The sequence below is a fragment of the Ceratotherium simum genome, chromosome 14 (genome assembly GCF_057802395.1).
Source record: "Ceratotherium simum simum isolate JZ-2026a chromosome 14, ASM5780239v1, whole genome shotgun sequence".
Lineage (NCBI taxonomy): Eukaryota > Metazoa > Chordata > Mammalia > Perissodactyla > Rhinocerotidae > Ceratotherium > Ceratotherium simum.
Genome location: NC_141913.1, coordinates 26,906,601 through 26,932,422, shown reverse-complemented (window position 1 = coordinate 26,932,422; position 25,822 = coordinate 26,906,601). Strand labels below are relative to the sequence as shown.

Genomic DNA, 25,822 nt, shown 5'->3' with positions numbered 1-25,822 from the left:
CTCTGATCCCCACCAGGCAGACAGGCATCTCTTCAGGTGTGCACAGCTGAGCCTTGCATGCCCACCAACCACCAGACTCCATGCTATGGTTTCCAAGGTCCTGCATGACTTGTCTCGCTCACTGTGCAACCTCATCTCATCTCCATGCCACCTCTGTGTCCCTCTCTACACTCCCTAATCTTGTCTCTTGAGACTTCTATTAGGTACCCAGGTACACCAAGCCCGTTCCTCCCTCAGCCCAGGGAGCTCGTCTCATCCTTCAGGAGTCAGCCTAAATGCCTGAGGAGGCTTTTTGCCCACCATTACCAGCCTACCATCCTCTTCTCTAAAGAATCTTCTAAAATTAATATTTAATTACAGGAATTAATACTCCCTTTGAAAAAGTATACTTTTCAAAGTATTACTGATAAAAATAAAGTCCCCTTTGACCAGAAATAACTACTGTTATAAATTTGGTGGGTAAATTTCCAGATTAAAAAAAAAATTTAAACATATATTGTTCTACAACCTTTTGCTACAGAAATTGATGTGGCAAGTACGTTGGTCCTCCTGGTAGGGGGCATTTCTTAAAAACTCTAGTTGCATTCCTTCCTGTGGCTATTCCATGTTTTACTTACCTAGCCATTCCCCAATTCTCTGTTATAAATGACGTTGTAATGACAATCTCTGCACATGTCCTTGTGTACTTCTGCAAGTTCTCCTCAAGGGCACATACTTATATCCCTGTTACTCTCTCACACTGACCAGTTTCCTCCCTTCCAAAGCCCTCTTCCAAAGCTATACATGTTTACTTGCTGCAGTATTTATGTGTGCACTGTCTTATGAGGCTGGAAACCTCATAAGAGTCGTGTTTACCATTGCATCCTCAGAACCAAAAATAATGCAAGCACAAGAAAATATGAGCTGAATGAATGAATATGATTTAGTTCTCCTTTAGCCCATGAGCTAGTATTCTTGCCTCAACAAACTCTTGCCTCAACAAACACAATCATAATATCAAAGTGCATAAAATGTCAATACTGACTAAGAAATCAACGTAAGGTTACCGTGAAATAACATGCTCAGTATTGGAGTTTCTCTTCTACAGATTTGGTGGCTTGCTCATTTTCTTATAGAAGTGAGCTATTAAGGATGTGGACCCAAGCCCCAGCCACATTTTAACAAACACAAAGGCAATTCATGTTCGTATCATGATTTTTTCCCATATCATGATCAAAGTTATTTACCCTTCTATTTGGAAGGCAACTTTACAAAGCTTGTAATACGTGAAAAAAATATAAACAAAGAAAGATATCTTCTCAAGTCCAGTAAGTCAGTATTTGTTCCACTTCAGAAGGCCTGCTGCTGGCATGAAGCCAGGACACCCTCCATCCCACTCACCCTGCCCCATCCCAAGACCTCTGGGAGACAAATGCCTGCATGTAGCAGGCCCTGACTGGCCACTACCTTGTGGGGGCTCATCTCAAGTCAATGTTTAATCTCATGTTTATAAAACCAGAATCGCATGGCTGGGGAAAAAAATAAAACGCTCAAGAATAATATTATTTCTCCGGGGCAATCTGAATACTATAATTGAGTATTCCTGAAGTGTGATATAATTGTCTCTGAATTCTTCACTGACTTATTGTGTCTTCGGGAAGCACACTCTATGAGGTGGATCAAAAGGCATGCAAGAGGCAGATACCCATCCCAAATGTGCCCAGGATGCCTTGGGTTCTGCAGGGAACTCGCAGAGGGCAAGGGGCAGGCTTCACTCTTTGCTTGGCTCTGCCTCCCAGGGGTCTCTCCAGGGAAAGCAGCATCTCCTGGGAGGGCTGCAGTCACTCAGTTATTCTAGTTATTTAACAAACTCTGTGCAGGGTGTTTCATGCTAAGCACTTTGCATGGTTCACTCCTTTAATCCTCACAGGAATTGCTGAGGCAATTCATAGATGAGGAGCTGAGGCACAGAGAGTTTAAGGAGTTTTCCCAGAGTCACAAAGCTGGTAAGCCAGGATTTGAACCCAAGTAACCCAACTCTAGCATCCAAGTTCCTAACCACTATGCTATGCTACCTCTGATATGATCATTTGTGGCTGGAAAAAAAGAGCCTCTTCTATTTAAGGACTAGAAGAAGTCATTAATTCTTCCTCCTTTCAGATTCTTTCCTGAACATCAATGTCTCTTCTCACTGTATTCACGTGCATAGAGAGTCTACCAGCTCTCCCCTCATTGTCCATCCTACCAAGGCTCCATTCCAGTAGGGGGAGAATCAACGACACCTTGATATAGGGTACCACAAGACATATTTGGACATGACTGCAGCCTATGTTAATTCTGATCAGTTTCTGAAACATAAACATTACCTCACTTAGAAATAAATAGTTTTTCAACATGAATATGATGCTTCTGTGATCACTGTCACCTTGCTGAGCACATGGTGTGAGACAAGAATGACATTAGGCCAGGTCTCTCTTTCTTGGGGCCTGTCCTCTTCAATTTCCAAACCTATTCCCAAAGGGCTCCCTTGCAAAACGCTTCACCAGCTTCACCCCTGCCCAGTCTTCCTTTGTTGCCAATGTCAGATTTGACCTCTTCAACCCAAATTTTCAGGGTTTTATTTCCCTGTTCATTCAACACTCATCAGTGAAGAGTTACTACCAGGCTCCCTCCACAGACCCTCGTCAAGCAAAGACAACCTCATTCCTCGTTCCATGACTGGATTCAATTGGCTCAGCTTGGTAATCAGTAGAAAGCCCCTCCTCCATTTCTAAAAGGACCCTGGGAATTGCATGAGATTTAAAGAGAGAGATGCTTACTCTCCAGAAGGACCACCCACACCCATCCCTGCCATGGAAAATCAAGCTCTTCCAGAAAGGGCTGTGAACATCTAGAACAGGGATGGGAAGGTATGCATTACAGGAAATGCGGTGTTTGCACAGGTCAAGGGGAAGCAGGCTTGACAGTGAAAGAAGAAAATTCCCAATGCAAGTCAAAGATTTAACTAGAAACAAGAACATTTCCTTCTCTTTGAAGTATGCTCAACACCTGTCCTGAAACATCACACCAAGTAAGGCCACTGTAGCTTGAGAAACATTCACCCTTGAAGATGACCCATTTCAAGGTTCATTGACTTGGGAAGTAAGTGAACTTCTCAGTTTCAGCATTTCATGAGATGATGATTCTACGCTTTCCTTTCCAGGAGTTTATCTATTCACTTCTCTGCTCATTTGGTTTATGGCATCTAAGCCTAGACTTCAACCCTTACCTACATGTACCTGAGTTCCTGAAGTGCCTCTCCAACTGACTGTGGGAAGTTCTACTTGTGACCATAGAGACCTCAAACTTAAAATGCCCAAAGCTTACTGAGTGGCCTGAGAGCCATCCCATGACCCTGGGTTAGTGGCTGCCTGGGAGTCACCCCAGACTCCCTCTTCTTTCTCACCATACAATCCAGTCACTGTCCTACAAACGTTGTCCTCCCTACATCTTGTCACCTTCCTCTATTTGCTATTCTCCCTGCCACTGGCTGAGTCGGGCCCTCTCCACCTCTCTCCAGACTGTTCAAGAGCCCTCACCTGAACAGGTCTTCCTGTTTGCAATCTGCTCTCTTCCAATGCACTCTCCACTCTTCAGAGTGGTCTTGCTGAAACACAATCCTGATCTCACTTCTTCATTTAAAATTCACCAGTAGCTCTGTTCGGTTTTAAGGATAAAATCTTGACAATTTCTTCAGAACCTAGCAAGATCCCCAAATTCAATTCAGCAAAGTTCAAACCCCCAAGAAGTCTGCAATCTTGTCACAGAGAATCTTTGAGAAACCAGAAATCCTGCCCCAGAAATCAGAAGGAGTTTTGCAAAGCAACTTCTTCCTCATGTCTCAATGCCTCTGCCTTTTCTCGATATAAGTTCTCCCAGTTCCAAGCTCACTCTCCTTTGCCCCCTAGCCCTCTCCCCTCCTGTCCACCCTTCGCTATTCAATACTCAGGAAACCAGGAAGAGCCTCTTGGACATTAAATGATAAATCTGAATCGCTGGCTGTATTCCAATCATACCTACCTCAGGAGGTCATATCCCTTGTCAGTGATTGTTGGTGAATCCCATTTATAATGAAACATTTACCATCAGATAAATCTTCCCAAGTGGCTACTTGCTGCTTACGGTACCAGTGGTTGTTAATCTGGTTGTTGTGAAATCCTCTAGTGTGTTTATGCCAGTGTACAGAATCTTCTCTCCAGTTCATGTCCATATTTATTTAACAATTACCTTCTTTAATAGAACAATATCCGGGAAAGCCCCAGGGCATGGAGTGACTATAAATAACAACAACACTGAGCTAAGCACACACTTGTGCTGCCTCTCTTAACTCCCCTATCAGTCTATTAAAGAGGTATCATCATCCTGAGGTTACAGTGGAGGAGACTGAAGCCAAGCCTGGAGAGGAGGTGGGGTCTGTGGCTGTGAAGACCATGCCTGTGCTCTCAATGATCTCAGCTGTTGCTCCTGTATGCACTTGGCCAAACCATCCTCCGGTAGCCAGGACTGAGCTGGTCACCTGTGTTGTAGATTTTGTAGGTTAACACCAATTCTATAACACCTACCAGTCTCACGATATATATTTTGCTTGCAAATTGATTGCTCATTGCCAACTGCTTCCAAGAAACTCAGAGCTAGGGGTACTCTACTATTTCTGCTGCAGACCCTGCAGCTCACTGGCGAATGAATTCTGTGACTCCTGGCAATGAAGCCCTGTGGACAAGCTGTGAGACAGACCAGAGAACAACACACTGCCCTAGAAATCAGCATCCAAACACGCCTCCTTCCTGTCAAAATACGGGCAGATGAGCTCACTCGCCCTGCATACTTCCCTAATTAGGCTCCCCCACTTGCCCACTGGTTCCTAGCTGGTGGAGAGGGGCCAACGCCCTTTCCTACTCTCACAGGAAAATGGAAAACATCACCCTCTCCAATTGCTTCCTCCAGCTCCTACTCCGGAGGCTCAGCCCCAAAGCTTGGCTCCCCTCTTCCCACCACCCACTGGGCCACTAACTGGTGAACTTCAGCTATGAGCCCCCAAAAGATGAGGACAGCTTAGTCTCCGACAATTGATAGTTAACTGTGGCTTCCTTTCAACCATGAGTTTCTGTTCTCTACACCTTCCTTCCTTCCCCCATCACCAAGCTTAGGTTAGTTAGTTCTGATAAAGTGGGAATGCTTATTCCATTGTTGTAGTTATTGCTCCGACATTTTCAGAACTCCTCTTTAGAAACCCTCTTCAGTACCAACTTATAAGAAAAACAAAGAAATCAGTATGATTATTTCAGGATCAAAATCAAACAGTGACTATAAACTATACAGCCCATTAGGATTATCAAGTTCCAATAAACATTTGCTCTGAATGATTTTTTGCTTTCTCAACAAATCTAAAGCATCCTCAAAAGGGAAAAACTTGTTTCTACTACTAAACACGTTCTGTAGATTCAGAGAGCAGTTCCAGGGATGTTGGGTTCCGAGTGTGGGCTCTAGACTAGGATGGTCTGGGTTCAATCCCAGCTGTGCCACTTACCACCTGTGAGATCTGCGGCAAGTTCTTTAATCTCACTGTGCCTCAGTTTCCTCATCTGTAAAATGGGGAGGATACTACCACCCTCTTCATGGAAATTACAGTACATGTAAAATTGCTTAGCACAAGAGCCAACGCAAAGTAAGTGCTCCATAAATGCTGGCTTCTGCTATCACTACTGTTACTGCTACTTACCTCCTGGAGAGTGAGGGAAAAATAGCAAAGCATTCTCCCAGGACAATACAGGGAGGCGGCAGTTAGAAAGAGGACACACTTTCCTGAGTGAGCATGACACCTAAAAGCTGCATAGGAAAAAACTCCCAAATTGGACACCATAATAATATATTTTATGCATACATCAAGAGACATCATAAATTAAAATAAATTTAAAAGATAGGGAGAAAATATTTGTGACATTGTCAAAAAGTTAATATCAAAAAGTTAATGTATAAAGAATATTTATATTCTCTCTGCTTTTGTATCTGAAAACTTCCACATTAAACATAGAGTAGCTCCCTATAATTAAAATGGACAAACCATTCAGGAAACAAATGAGCCAAGGATATAAACAGGAAATTCTCAGAAAAGGAAATGTCAACAGTCAATGCAGCAATTAAAGATGAACAACCTCAGTAGTAATCAAAAAATGCAAATTAAAATGCTGAGGCACCACATCTCACTTTTGAGAATTACAAAACTTCTGAAAAACTCCTAACATCCAGTGCTGGTGATGGTGTGGGAAAATGGTCAATCATATGCTGATGGTGGGACAGCACACTGGTATAGCCTTGTAGAGAGCAATGCGGTGATATCAATATTTAAAACGTAAGTGTCCTCTGATCTAGAATTCCACTTCTAAAAATCTCTCCTAAGAGAATGCCAACATACGTGCACAAACACGTTTGTGTGTGTGCGTGTTTATTACAGCAAGTTTGGTACTGTGAAAAAACTGGAATCAAGCCATAGCAAAATGAATGAAGGCATTATGGTATTACAGTATAGCCATATAATGGAACACTCAGCAATTCTTTTTTTTTAATGTACTGACATAAAAACTCTAGAAGTAATAACATAGAAAGATGGCAACATGCATCTGGTAATTGCTTACTAATTGCCAAGTACCCATTATATTTGTTTTATTTCTACAGAATTGCAGAAAAAAAAGGCAGTTTAACAAAATGGTAAACAGATAATTCTTTGTTGTGGGGGGCTGTCCTGCGCATCATATAATGTTTAGCAGCATCCCTGGACTCTACCCACCAGATGCCAATAGCACTCCCCACCCCGGTTATGACAACCAAAAATGTGACGACATTGCCATATGCCCCGAGGGACAAAATCACCTCTGCTTGAGAACCACCACCTTATGGGACCACTGGGACTGATCCCAGTCTGCCTCCACCTCCCTGAGCAGCCCAACCTTTCCTGGACTCATCACCAGACCCCTTTCTCCCCATTGGCTCTGTATGTCCCCTAGTCTAACTCACCTCCTGCTCTCTCCAACCCACTCATTCTTCTGCTGTGCCCTGGGAACTCATGAGCCACCATTAGCAAAGTCCCCCATAGTCTTGATCTCTTCATGGAATATTTGTTGCTCTAACCCCGAACTTTAAGGACACTATTCCCTACAGCCCTCTTATATGGCACGATGAGTTCTTCTCTCATACCCCATGTACCCCTCTTTGCCCATTCCAGACCATTTTCCTCCCAACCTCCCTCAAGAAACCCAGCCTCTGAGAACAGGGGTTGGCAGGCTACGGCTGTGGGCCAAATCTGGCCCACCATCTGTTTTTGTACAGTCTGTCAGCTAAGAATGGTTCTTCACATTATTATGTGCTTGGGGAAAAAAATTCAAAAGAATATTTCATGACATGTAAAATTCAAATCCCAGGGTCCATAAATAAAGTTTCACTGGAATGCAGCTCATTTGCTTACCTGTTGTCTATGGCTGCTCTTACGTTACAAAGGCAGAAGTCAGTTGAGAAGTTGCAACAGAGAGTGTCTGGCCTACAAAGCTTAGCGTATTTACTATCTGGCCCTTGACAGAGAAAGTTTCCAACCTTTGCCTTCAAGGCACGTGGCAGTCATCTGTACCATCCACTCCCAAACAGTTGTCATCGTCTACTACCTGCCAGGTCACTCTTCCATGTGTGTTAAAATATACACATGACTGAAAGCTGGATGGCACAACTGCTAACATCAGTGACTGAATGAAGCTCAAAATTACCTCTATGGGTTGGAATGTTGTGTGGAAATTAACAGGATGAAATCTAAAGTTCACATGTGAAGTCCCATGCAATGTTCATTATCAGACAGACTGACACACAGAGCAGAAAGAAGACCTGGTGTGTATTGACAGAGGTAAGAACCAGGAGGAACAGGGAAACTTCATGGGAAAATTGTACCCATATCATGGAATGCTAAGCAACAATAGAGCTGTAACATTACGGAGCAAAAGTAGGTCAGATGACTTTCCTAACAAGCAGGAAAGTTCAAGGGCAGAATGAGATGCCTCAGGCAGGTGAGTGCCTGAGCTCAGAAGTGCACAGTAAGGGCTCCTGCTCTGGGCTGGACAATCTTGAAGACTCTTTAGTCCTAAGGCTATATACTATTACAATTTAATCCAGAGACACTGGTTCTTTTGCTGATTAGATGCTAAAAATAATTTTCTTGGTAAAAAATGAAAGGGCCAACATTTTTCTTCCTTCCAATCAAATCTGTACATTTAAGCGCCAAGATGAAACTCATTATGGCACATGGAATCACAAAAGATAGTTTTAGGTGACAGGTGACCAATAAACGCTCACCTTATTCGGTAAATGCTCGGGTAGAATTCTATTTCTTCAGAAACCAAAGCCAAGCAATGTGAGTTTAGAGTCTTATTAGTCCTTAGAATTAAAGCACACAGCGTAGCAGGCCTAAGACTGTAAGGAGACTTGGAGATTGTCTCCTTTTCAATTCTCTGAATTTTTATATTTACCTTAATAAAAATACACCTACATGGATGTAAATCACATTCCCTCTCTAAAAAGTCAGAAGTGCAAATCTCACTCATACGTTTAGGAATGGTTGGTTCGGAAGTGGTTTTGTACGATTCAGACATTGAGAGGCAGAGGTCAAAAACTTGCATCTAACCCACAGCTCAGCCCTCTGGTCCTGCGATTCGTCACAAGGCACCCATTCCCTGATGGTTTTCTCACTTGTAAAGTGAAGATAATGACACTTATCCCGCCTGGATCCTACAGAGGGTCACTGTGAGAAGTAAATTCAAATGATGTCAATTCATCTGAGTGCAGAGCGCCATATACATTCTGGGACAACATGAATCTCTTTCTGATCTCTAACACATTTCTATCTTCTTTTCAAAAGCATTGGCATTAGTTGGATCACAGAGTTAAATTCCTCACGTCTGGTGTATGCAGGCATGTTGCTATAAGTCAGCAATAAGTAGGGCCGGAACATTCACACAGATGAAGAGTAATCTAGGTCAGGCATGTTTCTGTGTCTTTCAAGGTCTATAGGGAATGGGACACTATGAACGACTGGATTCTAAGGCAATGTTCTGAGGTACAGATGTGGAGCAGGTGACTAAGCTATGCACGCAGGGATCATTTCCCATTTTGCTTCTCGTCACCCTTTCCCTCCATCCCACTCCCACCTCTGCCAAAACTGTACTGTTGTTTTAGGGCCACAGGGCAAAAGCCCTCCAACAGGCTTCATGGATGAAGCCACTTCATAATCATCAATCTGTACAATGTTATCTGTCTTTACAAGCTGGAAAGTGTATTTTTCTCAAATAAATGCTATGAAATTTAAAGTAATAATTTCAGTTAAACGAAAAATCAGTCCTATTTGAAAAGACTGAGACCGTAGCATTCCGAGCATCTGTGGCCTCCTGTTCCAGATCCCACCGAGCTCAGCACCTCGAAACTGTGAACTGTGCCCAGCATGGTCCACTCCACTGTTGTTACCTTTATCAAAATATCACAAGGCGATGTCACCTGAACTCACGACATATGGACCTTTGGAAAGTGTAACAGGAAGAAACAGAACAGGAACAAACACGATGTAAGTCAGACAGAGCAGAAGAACACCAAGGACTGCTGACAATGTCTCCTAACTCCCACCCTCAGCATCTCTGGTGGTTTTAAATACAGATTTTTCAGCCCATGGCGTACACTTCCCTCAGTTCTCTCCATGTTAATTTCTCAACCCATTAGCTAGAAGCAGTGCTGGAGAGAGCTTCGAGCACTGCCTGAGTTTCTTGAAGATCTTAGATCACAAAGTGCAATGTTCATGGTTCTTCAGTCTGTTTAGAAATTTTGGTCTTCTTTTCACTAAAATAGAGCTTGACGTACACAGACTCTTCGAATGAGAAAAACCTGAAGATGGAGGGCTCTGTGGTAGAGAAGGGTGTCAACATGGACAGTGCCTTGCACATCATTCTCAGACCGATGCCCTCCTCCTCCTTCTGCAATAGGAGGCATCCGAAGGCATGGGCTGGTTCATGCTCCAGTGATGTGATGGGTACCAGACTGCTCGGGGCACTTTTTGGTAGTGGTGGGGATGGGTGTACCCTTAGGGATGGAGAGGAAGGGACATATCTTGATCGCTCTCTTAACTCATTCTGAGTTATGTTCTTCTGCACCAGGCAACCTCCTGACCTACTTTTGGCTCCTGGGGTGGGGGAAAATGCTCCAGCCAAATGATGTGAGCAGGACTTCCACCCTGCCAGCAACAAGAGGTGGTGCACTGGCAATCCAGTATATCAGTCAGCCCCAGTGGACCTGGCTGGCATGAACTAGTCCACAGACCCCCATTATCCTAGTGAACTGACACCATCCATTTGGCAAGATATAACTGGACCCTGACCTCAGAGCAGCACGGCCATCCTTTGCTGCACCTGTGTTATGGAACCACTGAGTTCCTACAGATTTTGTCAAACTTTATACTTTGAATATATATAATTTTTCATGGGATTGTCAATCTTCCTATTTCTTCCTATTAACTTTCCTCATTCTTACTTTCTCCTAGCCCAGATATGAGGTTCATAAGGACAAAGATCATACCTTTTCCATTTATACATCTTCATGGCTTCAAATAGTCCTGGCCTATAACAGTCACTTAATAAAAATGTTTGCTGTATGACTGAATGAATAAATGATGGCATTCATATTTACTGAAATGTAATACATATGTATATATAAAATTATGTATTTTATATTTATATATATTTTAAACTTATACGGATTTGTTCTATACAACTATGTATTGTCATGACTATCTCAAGACTCTTAGAATCTTGAATACATTCATGTTGTGCCATACCATTTATTTTTAGGCCAAAGTTTTGTGTTTTGGATTCCTTTCCATTTGATAAAGCATAGCTTTTCTGAACAGATATTAACTGAGATATTAAATAATATAAAAACACAAGTGGGTGAAGAAGAGTTCATGGGGTTAGTAAGATTGAATCTGTGCATGTCACTAGCACCACCTTGCCCTGGGAAGTTCCATGGGGATTGGAGGTGGTGTTTTAACGGTAGAGAAGGGGCAGGGAGCAAGTGGGCTGGGCTGTGTGGCCAGCGGGGTGGGGGTGATAGCCGGCACCTCTGGGGTTGTGGCCTCCCTCCCTCTCTTGGGTATCCTTGCGCCCCTCTCCATGGCTGGGTTAATGCTTACTTGTCACTGAGATCTCGCACTTGACTGGGCTTGAAGCCGGGAGCCGACTGGGAGCAGGGACTGGTAGGAGGCGACAGAGGACTCTTGATGCTCTGTACCGAGTGCCTGCGGCTCCGCCTGCGGTCCAGGCCCCGGTGCTCACCCCCGCCGCTGGAACACACGCTGGCCCTCCTCCGGTCCCGGCACCCGGTGGGGGGTGGCTCAGCTGTCTCGTCGCCATCCTCGTGCCGAAGTGCCACCTGAAAAAGCAGAGAGTGCCCAGTGCAAGGTCAGACTTGACAGCCTTTCACAGCCCCAGGGTGTAACTTTGCATTTCAGGCTGCTCTAACGAGGATTTAACACTGTGTTTTCCCATCCTGTAGCCTCAGCTTCTCTCCAAGGTCTTCACAACCACACGCATCCCAAAGGGCAGTCTGTAAACTGAAAGGGGCTCACCACTGTATAGTTGCCCAATCAAGTGGACACAAAAGGTCAACTGATATCATGCCTAAGTCTGAGAAATATTTTGTAATTAGATGAGATCTTTACCCTGGAGCCCAGCATTGCCATTCCTGAGGCCGCATCTCCAGGTCCACTCTTTGCTCTTCTCTGGTCCAGGAGGTGGAGTCCCTCCTGAAGCCCAGTGGCAGGAAGCCCTGAAGCTCCTGATCATTCCTGAGCTTGCTTTCTCAACAGGGTGCTCAGAAGAGCAAAGGAGGATTCTGGTCAGAGGCGAGAGCCACAAAATCCAGGGGAGGGAACTGCCTCACCCATAGATCTTTTGGGGAAGCCTACTGTCACAGTATGTACTGCCTGATTCCAGAATCTGGGCACAGGGCAATGCTATCAGGCTACCCTCAGCAGCCTGGTCTCAGGGTTGGGGGTGGAGTCTGTAGTTACACTAGACAGCTTGCATATGCCAGTCACAAAAATATATACCAGAAATAGATTTGACCTCTAGAATAAAGTTTTTAAAAAATTTCCTCTTAAAAGTGACACATATTTGCACAGAAGAATAATTGGCTTATACTTTGGCTTTCAGGTGGAAACCTAAGCGAACAGGAACCACACCCCCCACCCCTGCCCTCTTCCAGGGATATTTAGTCCTGCTCCTAGCTGCTGCCCTCTCCAGAGGCCCACCTCCACTAGCTCTTAATCTCGCTCTAGCCTGGATCCTACCCCACGGCTTTCTCACCTCACATTAACACCAACCATCTGTGCTTCTGCAGAGCTCTCCTCCTCATTCTGTTGTCACCCTTCCCAGCCGTGGGCTATACTCATCTGTATCTCCAGCTTCTTCTAATTTTTTTTTTACGCCTACCTTCTCTAAAACTAGATAGTAAGAAGAACACAAGTTGTTGACTAGACCTTTGTGTGTATGCTGACTGTGCCACTAACAAACCAGGTGTGACCTGCAGCAAATTATTTGACCTCTCTCTAGCTCACCAAATGAGGATAATAGTATTGCATTTGCAGGTTTGCGGTACGAATAACTTATAGAAATATAATTTATGTAAAGCAGCTAGGGTAGGGTCTTCCCTGTGGCTGGTACTCAATGAATATGACTATCCTTCTCCAATCTATGCCCTCAGATGAAGAGGCCTAGCATGCCCAAAAATTCCTCCATCACACAGAACTAGCAGGTCAGGGCACCTTGCAGCCCAGATGAGCCAGGCCCAAGCAAGTCCAGCAGTCTGTCTGACTTGGCAACCAAGGAGTCATATGGCCCCATGTCCCCAAAGGAGCAAGTTCTCCAGCCTCGTGGGTGTTCTTGGTCACATTTCACTACTTGGTCCTGACATGTGAGAGAATGGAGAAGTAATATAAAGACCCAGATAGTAACTACACTATATGGCTACTATATGGCTTTAACACCACCTATCTACAGAAAACCTGGCTATTGCAAAACCAGTGGTCCCCCACGTCCAAAGTTTTGGCATCTGTGTTAATCTAGCAAGGTGAGCTTGGCTAAGTCAAGGCCAGGTTAGCCACTCTCATCCAGGGTCACAGGGATGAGCACCTGGGACACATGGCCAATTTCACAGGAATGCACCCACTCTTTATCTGTCCCATCTCCGGTCTCCTCCAGCTCTAGCTTTTGCTGAGATCCATTTAGTGAAAACTCTTCTATCTTCCTGCCAGATGCATTTTATAACTCTCAAATACACGAAGATGATTTCACAAGAATTTTGACTATTTTGTTCCCTTGAATTTACTAGTCAGACATAATTTGGGGTGGTTTGAGGTAAGAATTGACAAGAGTTCAGAAAAAGTTGTATTGTTATAAAATCTCATTGGAAATTCTCTTTCCCGGGGGTCCCCCCTCCAGTATAATTGCAAGAACTAAGAAAGAAATTATGCATTTTGTTAGTCACATTTACTCTCAACTTTAACACCTTGAATGGCATTCTCTGGGGAAAGTTTGAGAAAGATTATGCACCTAACCAAGGACAGTATTTTTAAGTATTTCTAGCCAATTACTTTTTCTTCATTTTTAGATATAAAAATTCTAGACCATTTGAACTTATTCTGACCTGAGGTATTGATTCTGCTTCTTATTAAGGACACATTTAGGATGATAAGATTAGGGCCTAAAGTAGAGTTCAGGTATTTCCAACTCCTTGTCTAACCTCAGAGATCCAAGGATCAAACAGCATTCTGCTCACAGTTCTTTTCAGAGAGGCACGCAGAATGTGCACAAAGTAAAATCCACTTTAACTGCCTTTTGTCAAGGGAAATGGAGAAAATCAGAAAGTTTAAGTGAAAAGAAAAATCCAGAAAAATTATGAAAGCAACACCATAAAATGGAATTCAGTGGGGGCTTTCTGAAGTTCAGGTCCTCAACAAAACATCTATCTCCTTAAAAAAAGAAAAGAGTGCATGGAGGGAGTGAATGGGGCACAGAATCCCAGTAGATCCACTGGCAGCCATGAATAGGGTAACATGAATCTGGGGCTGGTGTTCACTCATGGTTTTGTTTTTACAAGAAGAATCCTAGACTCACCAGTGTCTGCTGACGACAGGAAGAGAGACTTCACTTTCACAGACAGGGCTACAGTGGCAGCTCCAAACTCTTCAGAGTCTAGGGAGCACTACAGATTAGGGCAAGAACACTAAAAACTAGAAATACCTGGCGAGAACAGCACTTCCCACAAGACTCATTTCAAATCTGTGGTGTCAGATTGACTCAACCACAAGTGCGATGAGTGTCCTCCACAGGAACCCAAGGTGAGGTCAACCTTGTCCTGAAAGATCTGTAATCCCACCCAAATGATAGAGTGATTCATGTGCTGGACCCCTCATCAAATACCTAACTCTTTTAATTCAATGTAGAGCACTGTTTATAAAGTAAAACCCAGATGAGGAGCAAGCAGGTTCCAGAACCCAGCACTGATTGCTTACACACGCTACAGAAAGCAGTTAGGAGCAGCTCAAGGTGGCATCTGTGACAACTTCCACCTGTCTTTGAGGCAAGTGAGTGATAATGAACATTCTTTTTAACTTTTTACTGTAGGAATTTTCAAACATACACAAAGTATGGAGAAGAGTATAAAAACCGTAACGTGCTCATCGCCCATGATAGTTCAGCAATTATCAACCCTGGCCAATGTTGTCTCATTTACACCCCACTCCCTGCCCCTGACCCCACAGCCAGATTTTTTTGAGGTAAATCCCAGAACATATCATTTCATCTGTAAATATTTCAGTATATATCTATAAAAAATAAGGATTTCAAAAAACCATAACCACCATACCACTGTCCCACTTAAAATAGTTTCTTAATATCATCAAATATCCAATAATCTGAACATTCTTGATGGAGGTCAAAATCTATTAACATTTCTTTGAGTTTATAACATTATACTACCACCAACATCCATGACAGGCAGCCATCTTTACATAACAGATGCTATCATTTTCTACATTGCTATCCCATGTGTTCTTTTTAATTTATACCTACATAGCTTGATTCCATTTTTAGGTGAAGTGGATGCCAGTGCTAGTGTCATTTCAGGAAGGAACTATGCTGACAACAGGTTGTGGCAGACTGCTAAGGTGCTAGGCCCCCAGAGAATCATGCCTCCCTGTTTGCTCACCCTTGCATACACCCCCTCTACATTGAGCCTAGGATTTTCCATACGACTTGCTTTGGTCAATGGGATATCAGCAAACAATGCAAACAGAGGCTTGAAAAGCATTTGTGCATTGGCATTTGACCTTCTGAAATGCTGCTACCATGTGAAGAAGTGTGGGCTAGCCTGCTAAAGACACACGGCCCAGCCAATAGCCAGCAGCAAATGCCAAACCAGGGGAATGAGGTCATCTTCGATCATTCAGCCCCAGTCCAGCCATCAGATAACTGCAGCTGCATGAGAATCTCTCAGCCGAACCAGGCCCAAAATTCTGACTCACAGAATCAGGAGCAATACTTGCTATTCTGGGCCACTAAGTTTTTGGTGCATTTCTTATGCAGCAAGAGCTAATTGGTACACATTTTTAAAAATCACCAATGACAAGGGAGCTCTTAAGAGACTGGACCTATTAGTTAATTACTCCTAAAAGCACAGTTACCCATCACCCTTAAAGTCTTCAGCATTAAGATGCCTTTCCCATTACCAGGACCACATTTTCAGAATCAAAAGTTAGAACATATAATCTGACAAAAGATATTTAATTTTGATTTGTGAATTTATGTATTTGAAAACTCACATGAAGCTATAAAAATTCAAATTAATTTAATTAAACATGGATCATACTACCTTTCTGAAATGGAATTAAATTACATGGAATTGGGTCTGTCCCCAGAAAGTCCAGGACATATGGTCACCAGACGTCCTCCACTATTAGGAAAAATTCTAGAGCCCAACTAAGTTCTCTGCAATTGCTTGAAAACACTCATAGTCTTTTGTGAGGAAAACATTGGCTCTACTTAGAGGCCTCCTTGCTGCCCTTACATATACTGAACTTAGTTGTCCTGTGGCAGTAAATATTTTTTAAAACTGCATTAATTTTCAGAAAGGAATAAAAATCCTGACTGGGCCTGGCATCTAAAGCATGCAGTTGTCACCTTGAGTTATTACTCAGGGCACCTTCGCCCTGAGGTAGCTGCTTTCTGATTAAATCATGCCCTTCCTTCAACCCAGCATCTGGCAAACACTGTCATAAAATGTGAAGATATTTAAAAGAGATCTTTATTCTAGCACTCACTGAACTTCTGTTCTGGGCAGGTGCGCTGCTGTTCCCTGGGGCTCGAGAGAGGAACGAGGCGTACGACATAGAGTAGCTCAGAGAGAAACAGACAGGCAGGTACGTCCTGAGGACTGTTCCATCAGAGGTGTACACATAGGCAAGTGTTCTTCCACGGACTGGGAACAAAGTGCGGGGACAAGCAGCAGGAGCTCCTCTGACCTTGCCAAGGAGGGCTCCTGGAAGAGGGGACATCTGAGGTGAGTCCTGCAGGAGGAGCAGTTTGCCAACTTGAGAACAAGAAAGGAAAACACTCCAGGAAAAGTAAAGAGAATGGATAAAGGAAAGCTCCCCAAAGACCTGCCTCTCACGTTCAAGATAGGAGAGAAGCTGAATGTGGCTGGAACTTCAGAGACATCCCAGGAAAAGCTGGAGACAAGGCCATAGAGGCACAACAGCCAAGGCCTGTGTAGGCCCTTCTACCAACTCAAGGTGTTTGGGCTTCATCCTGCTGACTGTGAAAAGGGTTTCCATCCACTCGCTCATCATTGTTTGTTTGTTTTCTTCAACAGAGGAATGGCATAGTCAGATCTGACTTTCAGGAGGGTCACCTAGTCTTCAGCTGCAGAGAGTTACGAAGAGAGAGAGGCAAAGGCCCCATGGGATACGACCCCCACAGGAAGCCAACCTCTCCAGGCTCTGCTCTCACTGCTCTCCCAGTCCCTGCCCCTCCAGTCACATCTGCCAAGCTGGAGACCTTCCAGTGCTCTTCCCTCCATCACTGTCTTCTTTAGGCCATCACCTCAGGCGGGCCCTTCCTTGCCCCCACCTCAGTTTCTCATCCCCACCTCATCTTGTGTCTTTTCTTTCTAGACATGCTCACAATCTCAGATTCTCGGCTTATTCATGCCACCATGGTCACCATCTGCACCCCATTAGAATGTGTACTCCCTCAGGGCAGTGGCCTTGTCTGTCTCCTTCACTGCTGTGTCCCCAGAGCTTAGAACAGTGCCAGGCACTGTTCTAGTAGGTGCTCGATAAAGTTCTGTTGACTGAACAAATTCACAGGGGAGCAAATGAATAAGGAGATATCACAATAATCCAGGCAAGAAACCATGAGGGCCGGAGCCAGGGGATGACAATGGGAATGGAGAAGGAAGTTCAGTTTTCATGAAACTTCTAAGTGTGAGCACAGAGGACAAAGCAGCATCTAGGACAGCTCCAGGTTTGTAGCTTGGGAGACTCTGCTCTTTGTAGAGGTGGGGAAATGAAGAAATTGTGCAGGATTTTTCTTTTGGTCATAGGAGGAAAATAAAAGTGCAGTTAGAGCTGGCTGCATGTCATGTGCAGATTACAGGTAGCCATGTCCCATATAGTCAGAGCACCCCTGGCACCTTCTATGTCTCTCTGTGCCATCACCTTTAGCTGCTGGGGGAATCAGCTACTTGCTTGTTTTAGACTCTGGAATGAAAGTTCCTTGGGGAAGGGACAGATCATCTATTTCTGTATTTTCAGACCCAGCAGAGCATGTGACACATATGGGCCTCGATGAATGAATGAAATATAAGATGACAAGCAGGCAGAGGGGCAGGCAGCCACAGGCCTTGGCAGAAAGCTCAGGGTCAAGATGTCAGCCACCAGACTCCAAGGCTGCTGAATTCGCTGTGCAAATCACAGAGAAGTCCAGCTAGACTGAGAGAGGAGGTCTGATAAGGAAACCTCAGCACTGAAAGGAGACAGAGAAGAAGGATCCAGGGGAGGGCAGTGAGGAGGAACAATCAGAGAAGTGCCCTGGAGACATCCATAGACATGGCTGCCAGGAGTACTCTGTACAGGAGCAATGTACAAGAGTGGTCTCATGACCATTAGCATCCTTTTTATGATGCTAGTATAACAGTGATGGCCAAACTGATCAAGATGGCATACAAAAATGAGGAAGAGGGGATGAAGAGGAGACCAATCTTACTTATGAACACTTGTGTAAAAATCTTAAACAAATTAGTATCAAACAGAATTCCAGCAGCACATTTTAAAAAAGAACATATCATGATAAGTGCATTATACGCCAAGAATGCAAAGATGGTTAAAGGATGACAAGAAATGAATTAAATAACCAAATCAAAAATCTAGAAAAAGAACAACAAAGTAAAGTGAAGGAAAGTAAAAGGAGGAAATTATAAAGATAAAAACGTATTGAGTTATAAAACAGGAAAGCAGTATAAATCATACATAAATCAAAATTATTATTTGAAAACAAACCAACAAAATAGACAAAACACTAGTTAATCCAGAGAAAAAGAAAAAAATAACAAACACAAAAAGTAAAAAATAACAAAGGGAAAATAACTACTGAAATAGAGGAAATTAAAAACATTCATAAGTGACTATTTATATATTTCTTTGCTAATGAATTTAAAAATCCAGATGAAATGGGTAATTTCCTAGGAAAACATAATTTTGCAAAATTGACCACAGTAAAGACAGGAAGTTTAAACAGACCAATTTCCATAGGAAAAAAATATAGTTACCAAAGATCTCCTCCTGTAACACAACACAACACACATCATCACAGACTCATACAATTTCGCAAGGGAATTCTATCAAACCATCAAAGACCAGAGAGAAAAGAAGAGAGAAAGAAGAAAAACTTCTAAATATTTTTACAAAGCAAGAATAAAACCAATACCTAACACTGTTATTCACGATAGCCAAGACTTGGAAGCAACCTAAGTGCCCATCAAGGGATGAATAGATAAAGAAGATGTGGTATATATACACAATGGAATACTACTCAGCCATAAGAAACGATGAAATCCAGGCATTTGTGACAACATGGATGGACATTGAGGGTATAATGCAAAGTGAAATAAGTCAGAGGGAGAAGGTCAAATACCGTATGATTTCCTTCATTAAGTAGTAGATAATAACAACAATAAACAAACACATAGGGACAGAGATTGGATTGGTGGTTACCAGAGGGGAAGGGGGGAGGGAGGAGGGTGAAAGGGATAATTGGGTACATGTGTGTGGTGATGGGTTGTAATTAGTATTTTGGTGGTGAACATGATGTAGTCCATGCAGAAATAGAAGTACAATGATGTACACCTGAAATTTTTACAATGTTATAAACCAATGTTACTGCAATAAACAAAAAATTAAAAAAAAAAAACAAAAAAAAAAAACCAATACCTAAACATAAGAAGTACTGCGCACACACAGAAAGAAAAGGACAAGAATGCTCAGAGTAGCACTGTCTGTCGTGGCAACAGAACTGTAAACCCGCCAACATCCACTAAGAGAAGAGCAGATAAATAAATTGTGATATATTCATCAGCAGTAAAAATGAACAAACTAGAAGGCCACATAACAACATGGGTAGGTCTCAAAAACATTAAGCCAAACAGAAAACTGTAGAAGGATATAAATGATATGATTCCATTTATAAAAAGCTTGAAAACAGACAAAATTAAACAGTACATCGTTTAGGGATACAGACTAGGATGACAGAGTTAAAGCAGCTGGGCTGTGATCCTCTCACTCCTTTCACAGGAGAGATGCTTTGAGGAAAGAAAGAGTGCAAGTGATCCCATCTACTCTCTTGTAAATATGTTAATAACTAGACTACCTAATAAATAGACTAATGATATTTGCTAAAATGAGAGTTCTTGTTTCTGGAATGCCCTTAGCAGGATGTTCTTGGCTAAGGATGACTTATAGTAAATAAATCCATAATTTATGGATTATGAGCCATGACTCACTGGGCTGTATAGTAGAGATGTTTCATAACTGAATGCTACTCACTGGGCCAGGTGACTGTGAGCCTTACTTGGAGACCTCACCTATCGTTCTGGGTCAGAGAGCACAGGTCTGATGCATGAAGACAGGCCCTGGGGACTCACAAGGGATGTCCCAGATCTCTCCTTGCTTCTCTGCGCCGCTGTAGACTGTATTCTCAAAATTATGAGCATGGCTAGATACTGGGCAAGATCTCTGATTTGTCAACTCTGATTTGATAATCTGATCCTTTGTGTTAGTTCACAGAATAAGCTATTTTCAGGAAAAATTATAAAGAGAATAGTGCTGGTGGATAGTGGGATGATACCAGAGAGGGCTACAAAGGACACTTTCAAGTTATTGGTAATGTTCTAGTTCTTAAAACTAGCACATGAGTGTATTGGTCAGGATTCTCCAGAGAAATAGAAATATAGGGAGATTTATTATAAGGAATTTGCTCACAGAAGTATGGAGACTGAAAAGTCCCAAGATCTGCAGTCCAAAGGCCTGAGAAGAACCAGGAGAGCCAATGGTGTAAGTTCCGGTCAGAGTCCAGAGGCAAGAGGAAACTGATGTCCCAGCTCAAGACCATCAGGCAGAGAGAGCGAATTCTCTCTGACTCGGACTTTTGTTCTATTCAGGTCTTCAACAGATTGGATGATGCCTGCCTACAATGGGGAGGGCAATCTGTTTTACTCAGTCTACTAATTCAAATGTTAATCATATCCAGAAACACCCTCACAGACACATCCAGAACAATGTTTGACCAAATATCTGAGCATCCCATGGCCCAGTCAAGCTGACACATAAAATTAACCATCACAATGGGTGTTTGTTTTATTGTTCTTTAAATGTCACATGGATGCCACATTTGTGAATGATATATACTTGACGCTAAAATATTAAGCAAATGCAATTTAACCAAAGGAAGACAATGAACACAGATGAACTTTTGAAAAGTTTGGCGTGAAGGGAAAGGGGGAGATGGGGAGGTAGGTTGAAAGTCAGGTAGGCTGGAGAGAAGGTGCACCCTGAAACAGGAAGTAATTTCCTGGAGTAGGTATCAAGGCTAATTTTCAAAATTCTCTCCTGAGCTGGCCCAGTGGCATAACGATTAAGTTCCCGTGTTCCGCTTTGGCAGCCTGGAGTTTGTGGGTTCAGATCCTGGGTGCCGACCTACACACTGCTCATCCAGCCAAGCTGTGGCAGCATCCCACATACAAAATAGAGGAAGATTGGCAACAGATGTTAGCTCAGGGCCAATCTTCCTCACATTAAAAAAAAAAAAAAACACCTCTCTCCAGTGGAAAATTCACCTGCATCACGCTGTCTTCTAGATACACACTGACCACACAGAACCCAAAGCTGTGATCACATAAGCCCCTGGTTGAGCAGAGTCTCAGAGATGGGAGTTCTGACGGGGGAAAAAGGAAGAAAGGAATGGGAGGTGTCTGTACTGGCTAAAGTCTGTCTTTTATGCAAGCCAACTGTCTTTGGTCTCTTCCTTCTCTATCTTTAGTATTCTTACTTTATCCTATCTTTTAGGAGCCATAAGAGCATACCCCTTCACCACCCACTGGCTTCCCAATGCCACATACCAGTGAAAATGAACAACAAAAGTCTGGGCGGATAACTGGATATGTGAGGCTTGGCTAGAGGAGAAGATGCCCAGAGCAGGATCACAAAGAGCTGGCCAGCTGGGCAGCTATGGGAAGCTTTAAGCTCTGACAGCAAATATCTCTGGTTCAGTTTCCTCTGATTTCTCATAAGATCAGACAAAGATAATTCTGTTCTGTTCCTCAACTTGTGACGTATTATGACAGTAACTTTTAGGAAATAGTGAGTTACATGTCAGTCTCTCCACTTCTACCCAGTGAAGATCACAATGGAGTCATTTAGCTGGGAAATAGCCTTCCTAGGACTCTAGCTGTGCACAAAAATTTATGAATAAAGCTGTTCATCATAACAGCATTTATAATTGCAAAAACTTTGGAACTAATCTAAATCTGAAAAAACAGAGGACTGGTTATATGTATTATGGTACATGCATACAGATAGACTATTATGTTCCTAATAAATTTAAGTTCTTGAAGAACATTTAATGAGAAAATGATTCCAATACATTTACTAATAAAGATTCAGTACACAACACTGTATATAGACTATTATCTCCATAGTTAAGAATATACACCTACATATACAAAAAAGTCTAGAAAAACAGACCAAAATGTTAACCATGGTTACTAATAAAATCATGGGTGATTTTTTCTCTTATACATTTTGGTATTTTCTAAATATTCTTCAATGAGTACATATTTTTATAAGCAGAAGAAGGAAAGATTTAAAAATATGTATCACTATGAATAAGACTTATCAGTTAGGTCAGAAGTAAAACAGTACAACCCACAAAATGGGAAAACAATACATTAAAATTTATATCTGATAAGGATCTAGTATCCAGAGTATATAAATAATTCTTACAACTCAACAGTAACAAAACAACCCAATTTAAAAATGGGCAAAGGATCTGAAGAGACATTTCTCCAGAGAAAATATACAAATGGCCAATAGGCACGGAAAGGTACTCAACATCAGAGGTCATCAGAGAAATGCAAATAAAAACCAAAATGTGTCCCACTTAGCACTCACGGGGATGGCTATAATAAAAAAAAGATGGACAGTAATAAGCCTTGAGGAGGATGTAGAGAAATTGGAACCCTCGTTACACAGCTGGTGGGAAGGCAAAATGCTGCAGCCACTTTGGAAAACAGTCCAACAGTTCCTCAAATAGCTAAACACAGAGTTCTATATGACCAGCAATTTCTCTCCTAGGTGTATACCTAAGAGAAATGAAAACGTATGTTCACACAGAAACTTGTATAAAAATGTTCATAGCAGCATTATTCATAAGAGCCAAAAGATGGAAATAAACCAAATGTCCATCAACTGATGAACAGAGACACAAAATGTGGTATATCCATACAATGGAATATTAGCACAAAAAGGAACAAAGTACTGATACATGTTACAACATGGATAAACCTTGAAAACACGTTAAGTGAAAGCTAGTCACAAAGACCACATGTTGTATGGTTCCATTTATATGAAATGTATAGAAAAGGCAAATCCACACACAGAGAGAGTAGATTAGTGGTTTGGGGGTATGAGATATGTGGGGCAAGGTGGAATGAGGAGTGTCTGCTAATAGGTATGGGTTTCTTTTTGGGGTGATGAAAATATTCTGGAGTATGATAGTGGTGATGGATACACAGCCTTGTGAAAAATGCTAAAAACCATTGAATTTTACACCTTAAAACGGTTAATTTTGTGGTATGTGACTGATATCCAGGGAAAAAAACTTGGGGGGAAAAAAGTGGAATGCCACTGATGGAACGTACTCAGGGAGAGCCTTGTTCACTCCATTTTTATGCGTAAGCATGGGCCTAAAGGAATAACCTTTCCTGATCAAAGTCACACCACCCAAGAGAAAACATGTCTCCAGACCCTGCCCCCAACTGGCTGTAGGAGGAAACCGGGATGATGAGGATCAGCAAGAAGGAATGTAATTTGCTACTCATGAAATGTGCTGTAACCTTCACTTAGAGTCCAGACAATAGATATATCATATAAGTAACTTTAAGAACAGAGAAGCATTTGACATAAAATTAATCCACAGGGAACAGTTTGAACTCAAGTCAACAGGCCGTAAAGCCATGATGCATAACCCAAAGCAGGGCCAGCTTCATGGGCATAAGACCTGTGCTACTGCACAGGGCTCCATGCTCACACTCAGCAGGGCTCTGTGCTTGGCTTAATGCTCTGCTTTCATCATCTTGAAATTCCTATTAATTCTGTCTTTAAACTTGTGTTTTATAAGTGAAGCCCAATGTGACAATGGAGCATGTGCACGAGTAGAGGAAATAGCTGCGATGTGCACGTGTGCCCTTCCTTGCGCCCGTGAGCACTGAGTGCTGGTAGACCCACGATATGTGGGAGTTCAGTGAGACTTGAAGTGAGTACAGTGAAAGTGTATTACACCTATGACTGAGTATACACTTATGACTGACAGCCTGGAGGCCATTGCTTTGAACGCAAAGAAATGGCAACCCAAGGATCCTATCACCTCCTTTCTAACTTGTGTTACTTTCTCATGTTAGCCAACCACACATGCTGAAATAACATAGAAAAAATGAAAAGGGAGGGCAGCCCACAGTTCTTTCCCTTTCAGCCTTCCTTACTCATCAGTAAGTTGAAGATCGAGAGTTGATGGAATGAACGCATTATCAAGAAGTGAAGTAAAAATAGCTGAGTTCATTTTGTACAGAGTTTTCACTGTTCCAGTAAGAACAAAATACATGTATGAGCTACAAACTACAAATTGGGTAATTTTTCTGATTCTGCATACAGGTTAAATATTCATATTTGCATTTTAAACTGGCACTGCACAATGTAGAGATGAACAGTAAAACTCATGCTAATACTTTTCAATTTTAATTTTTCTTTCTTTACTATGACATGAAATGCAAATAAAAAACACCATAATGAGGTGAGAGAGACTGCAGAAGAAAGTAAAAAGTTGTTTAGTGTGTTGAACAGCACTTTTTTCCTGCATTTTCATTTTGCACTGGGCCCTACAAATTCTGTAGCCGGCCCTGCCTGAAGTTCCACCCCTTCAAGTATAAGAAACGCGATCTCTGTCTGTCTGTCTGTCTCTCTTACCATGAATGCAAGTGCTGCTGACAGAATGCATGCTCTCTAAGATAAAATAGCAATAGATAAATAAGCAAGCAAACTACCAAGTTTCTCCTAGATCCAGGGTTCCCACACTTATGTATGCATCAGAATCACCTGGAAGCTTGTACAACACAGACCGCTGGGCCCACCCTCAGTTTCTGATTCGGCAGGGCTGGTTACCTCATAAATGTTCAGCTGCTCCACTAAGTCCAGGTCAGTCCCTTTTTTGTTCAAGTGCCGCTGGGACACGGCCGCAATGCCCAGCTCCTCCAGGCAGTCCACCACATCATAGAAGCTGTCTTGGTCTGGCAATCCTGACAACGTCTGGAAGGAGAGAAGAGGACACAGACATGTCTTAGGGGACTGTCTCAAGGCTCTCAAGGCATTTTTTGCATGGTAGCCAGTGGCTACAATTATAACAATATGGGACAAAGCAAGACAGATGACAAGTTCATTTGAGAAAAAACTTCTTTAGTGTGGTAAGCAGAATGAACACCAAGATCCCACCCGTGGCACATAGGTGCTGTATAATCCCCTCCCCTTGAGTGCAGGCAGGACACTCTCATGACTAGGTTACACTATATGGCAAAGGTGAAAAGATTTTTACAGATGTCAATAAGGTCCCAAATCAGCGGGTTTTGAGTTAATCAAAGGCGAGATTATCCTGGGTAGGCCTGACCTAATCAGGTGATCCATTTAAAAGAGGCTTAGGCCTTTCCTGAGACTAGAAGAGAGATTATCCTGCTGGCCTGGAAGAAGCAGCAAGCCACCATGAGTCCTACAGCTGCAAGGAAGTGAGCTCTGCCAACAACCACAGAGGCTTGGACGAGGATCCCAAGCATCAGACGAGACTCCAGCCCTGGTCAACACCTTGACAGCAGCCTGGTGAGATTCTGAGCAGAAGACCCAGCGAGGCGGCACCTG

General features: G+C 42.7%; 1 protein-coding gene across 4 annotated transcripts in view; it reads right to left on the bottom strand.

Annotated features, from left to right (window-relative positions):
- Window positions 1-25,822, bottom strand: part of FHOD3 (formin homology 2 domain containing 3) — a 466,256-nt gene that overhangs the window by 135,666 nt on the left and 304,768 nt on the right. For 3 of the 4 annotated variants that reach the window (XM_014781352.2, XM_087439151.1, XM_087439152.1), the window contains exons 9-10: window positions 25,079-25,222; window positions 11,225-11,463 (exon numbers count right to left, since the gene is read on the bottom strand). In XM_014781352.2, the coding sequence (XP_014636838.1) occupies window positions 11,225-11,463; window positions 25,079-25,222 (383 nt within the window). Of the gene's footprint in view, window positions 1-5,133; window positions 5,144-11,224; window positions 11,464-25,078; window positions 25,223-25,822 lie in introns of all 4 variants that reach the window. The other variant, XM_087439153.1, reaches the window with a different exon arrangement.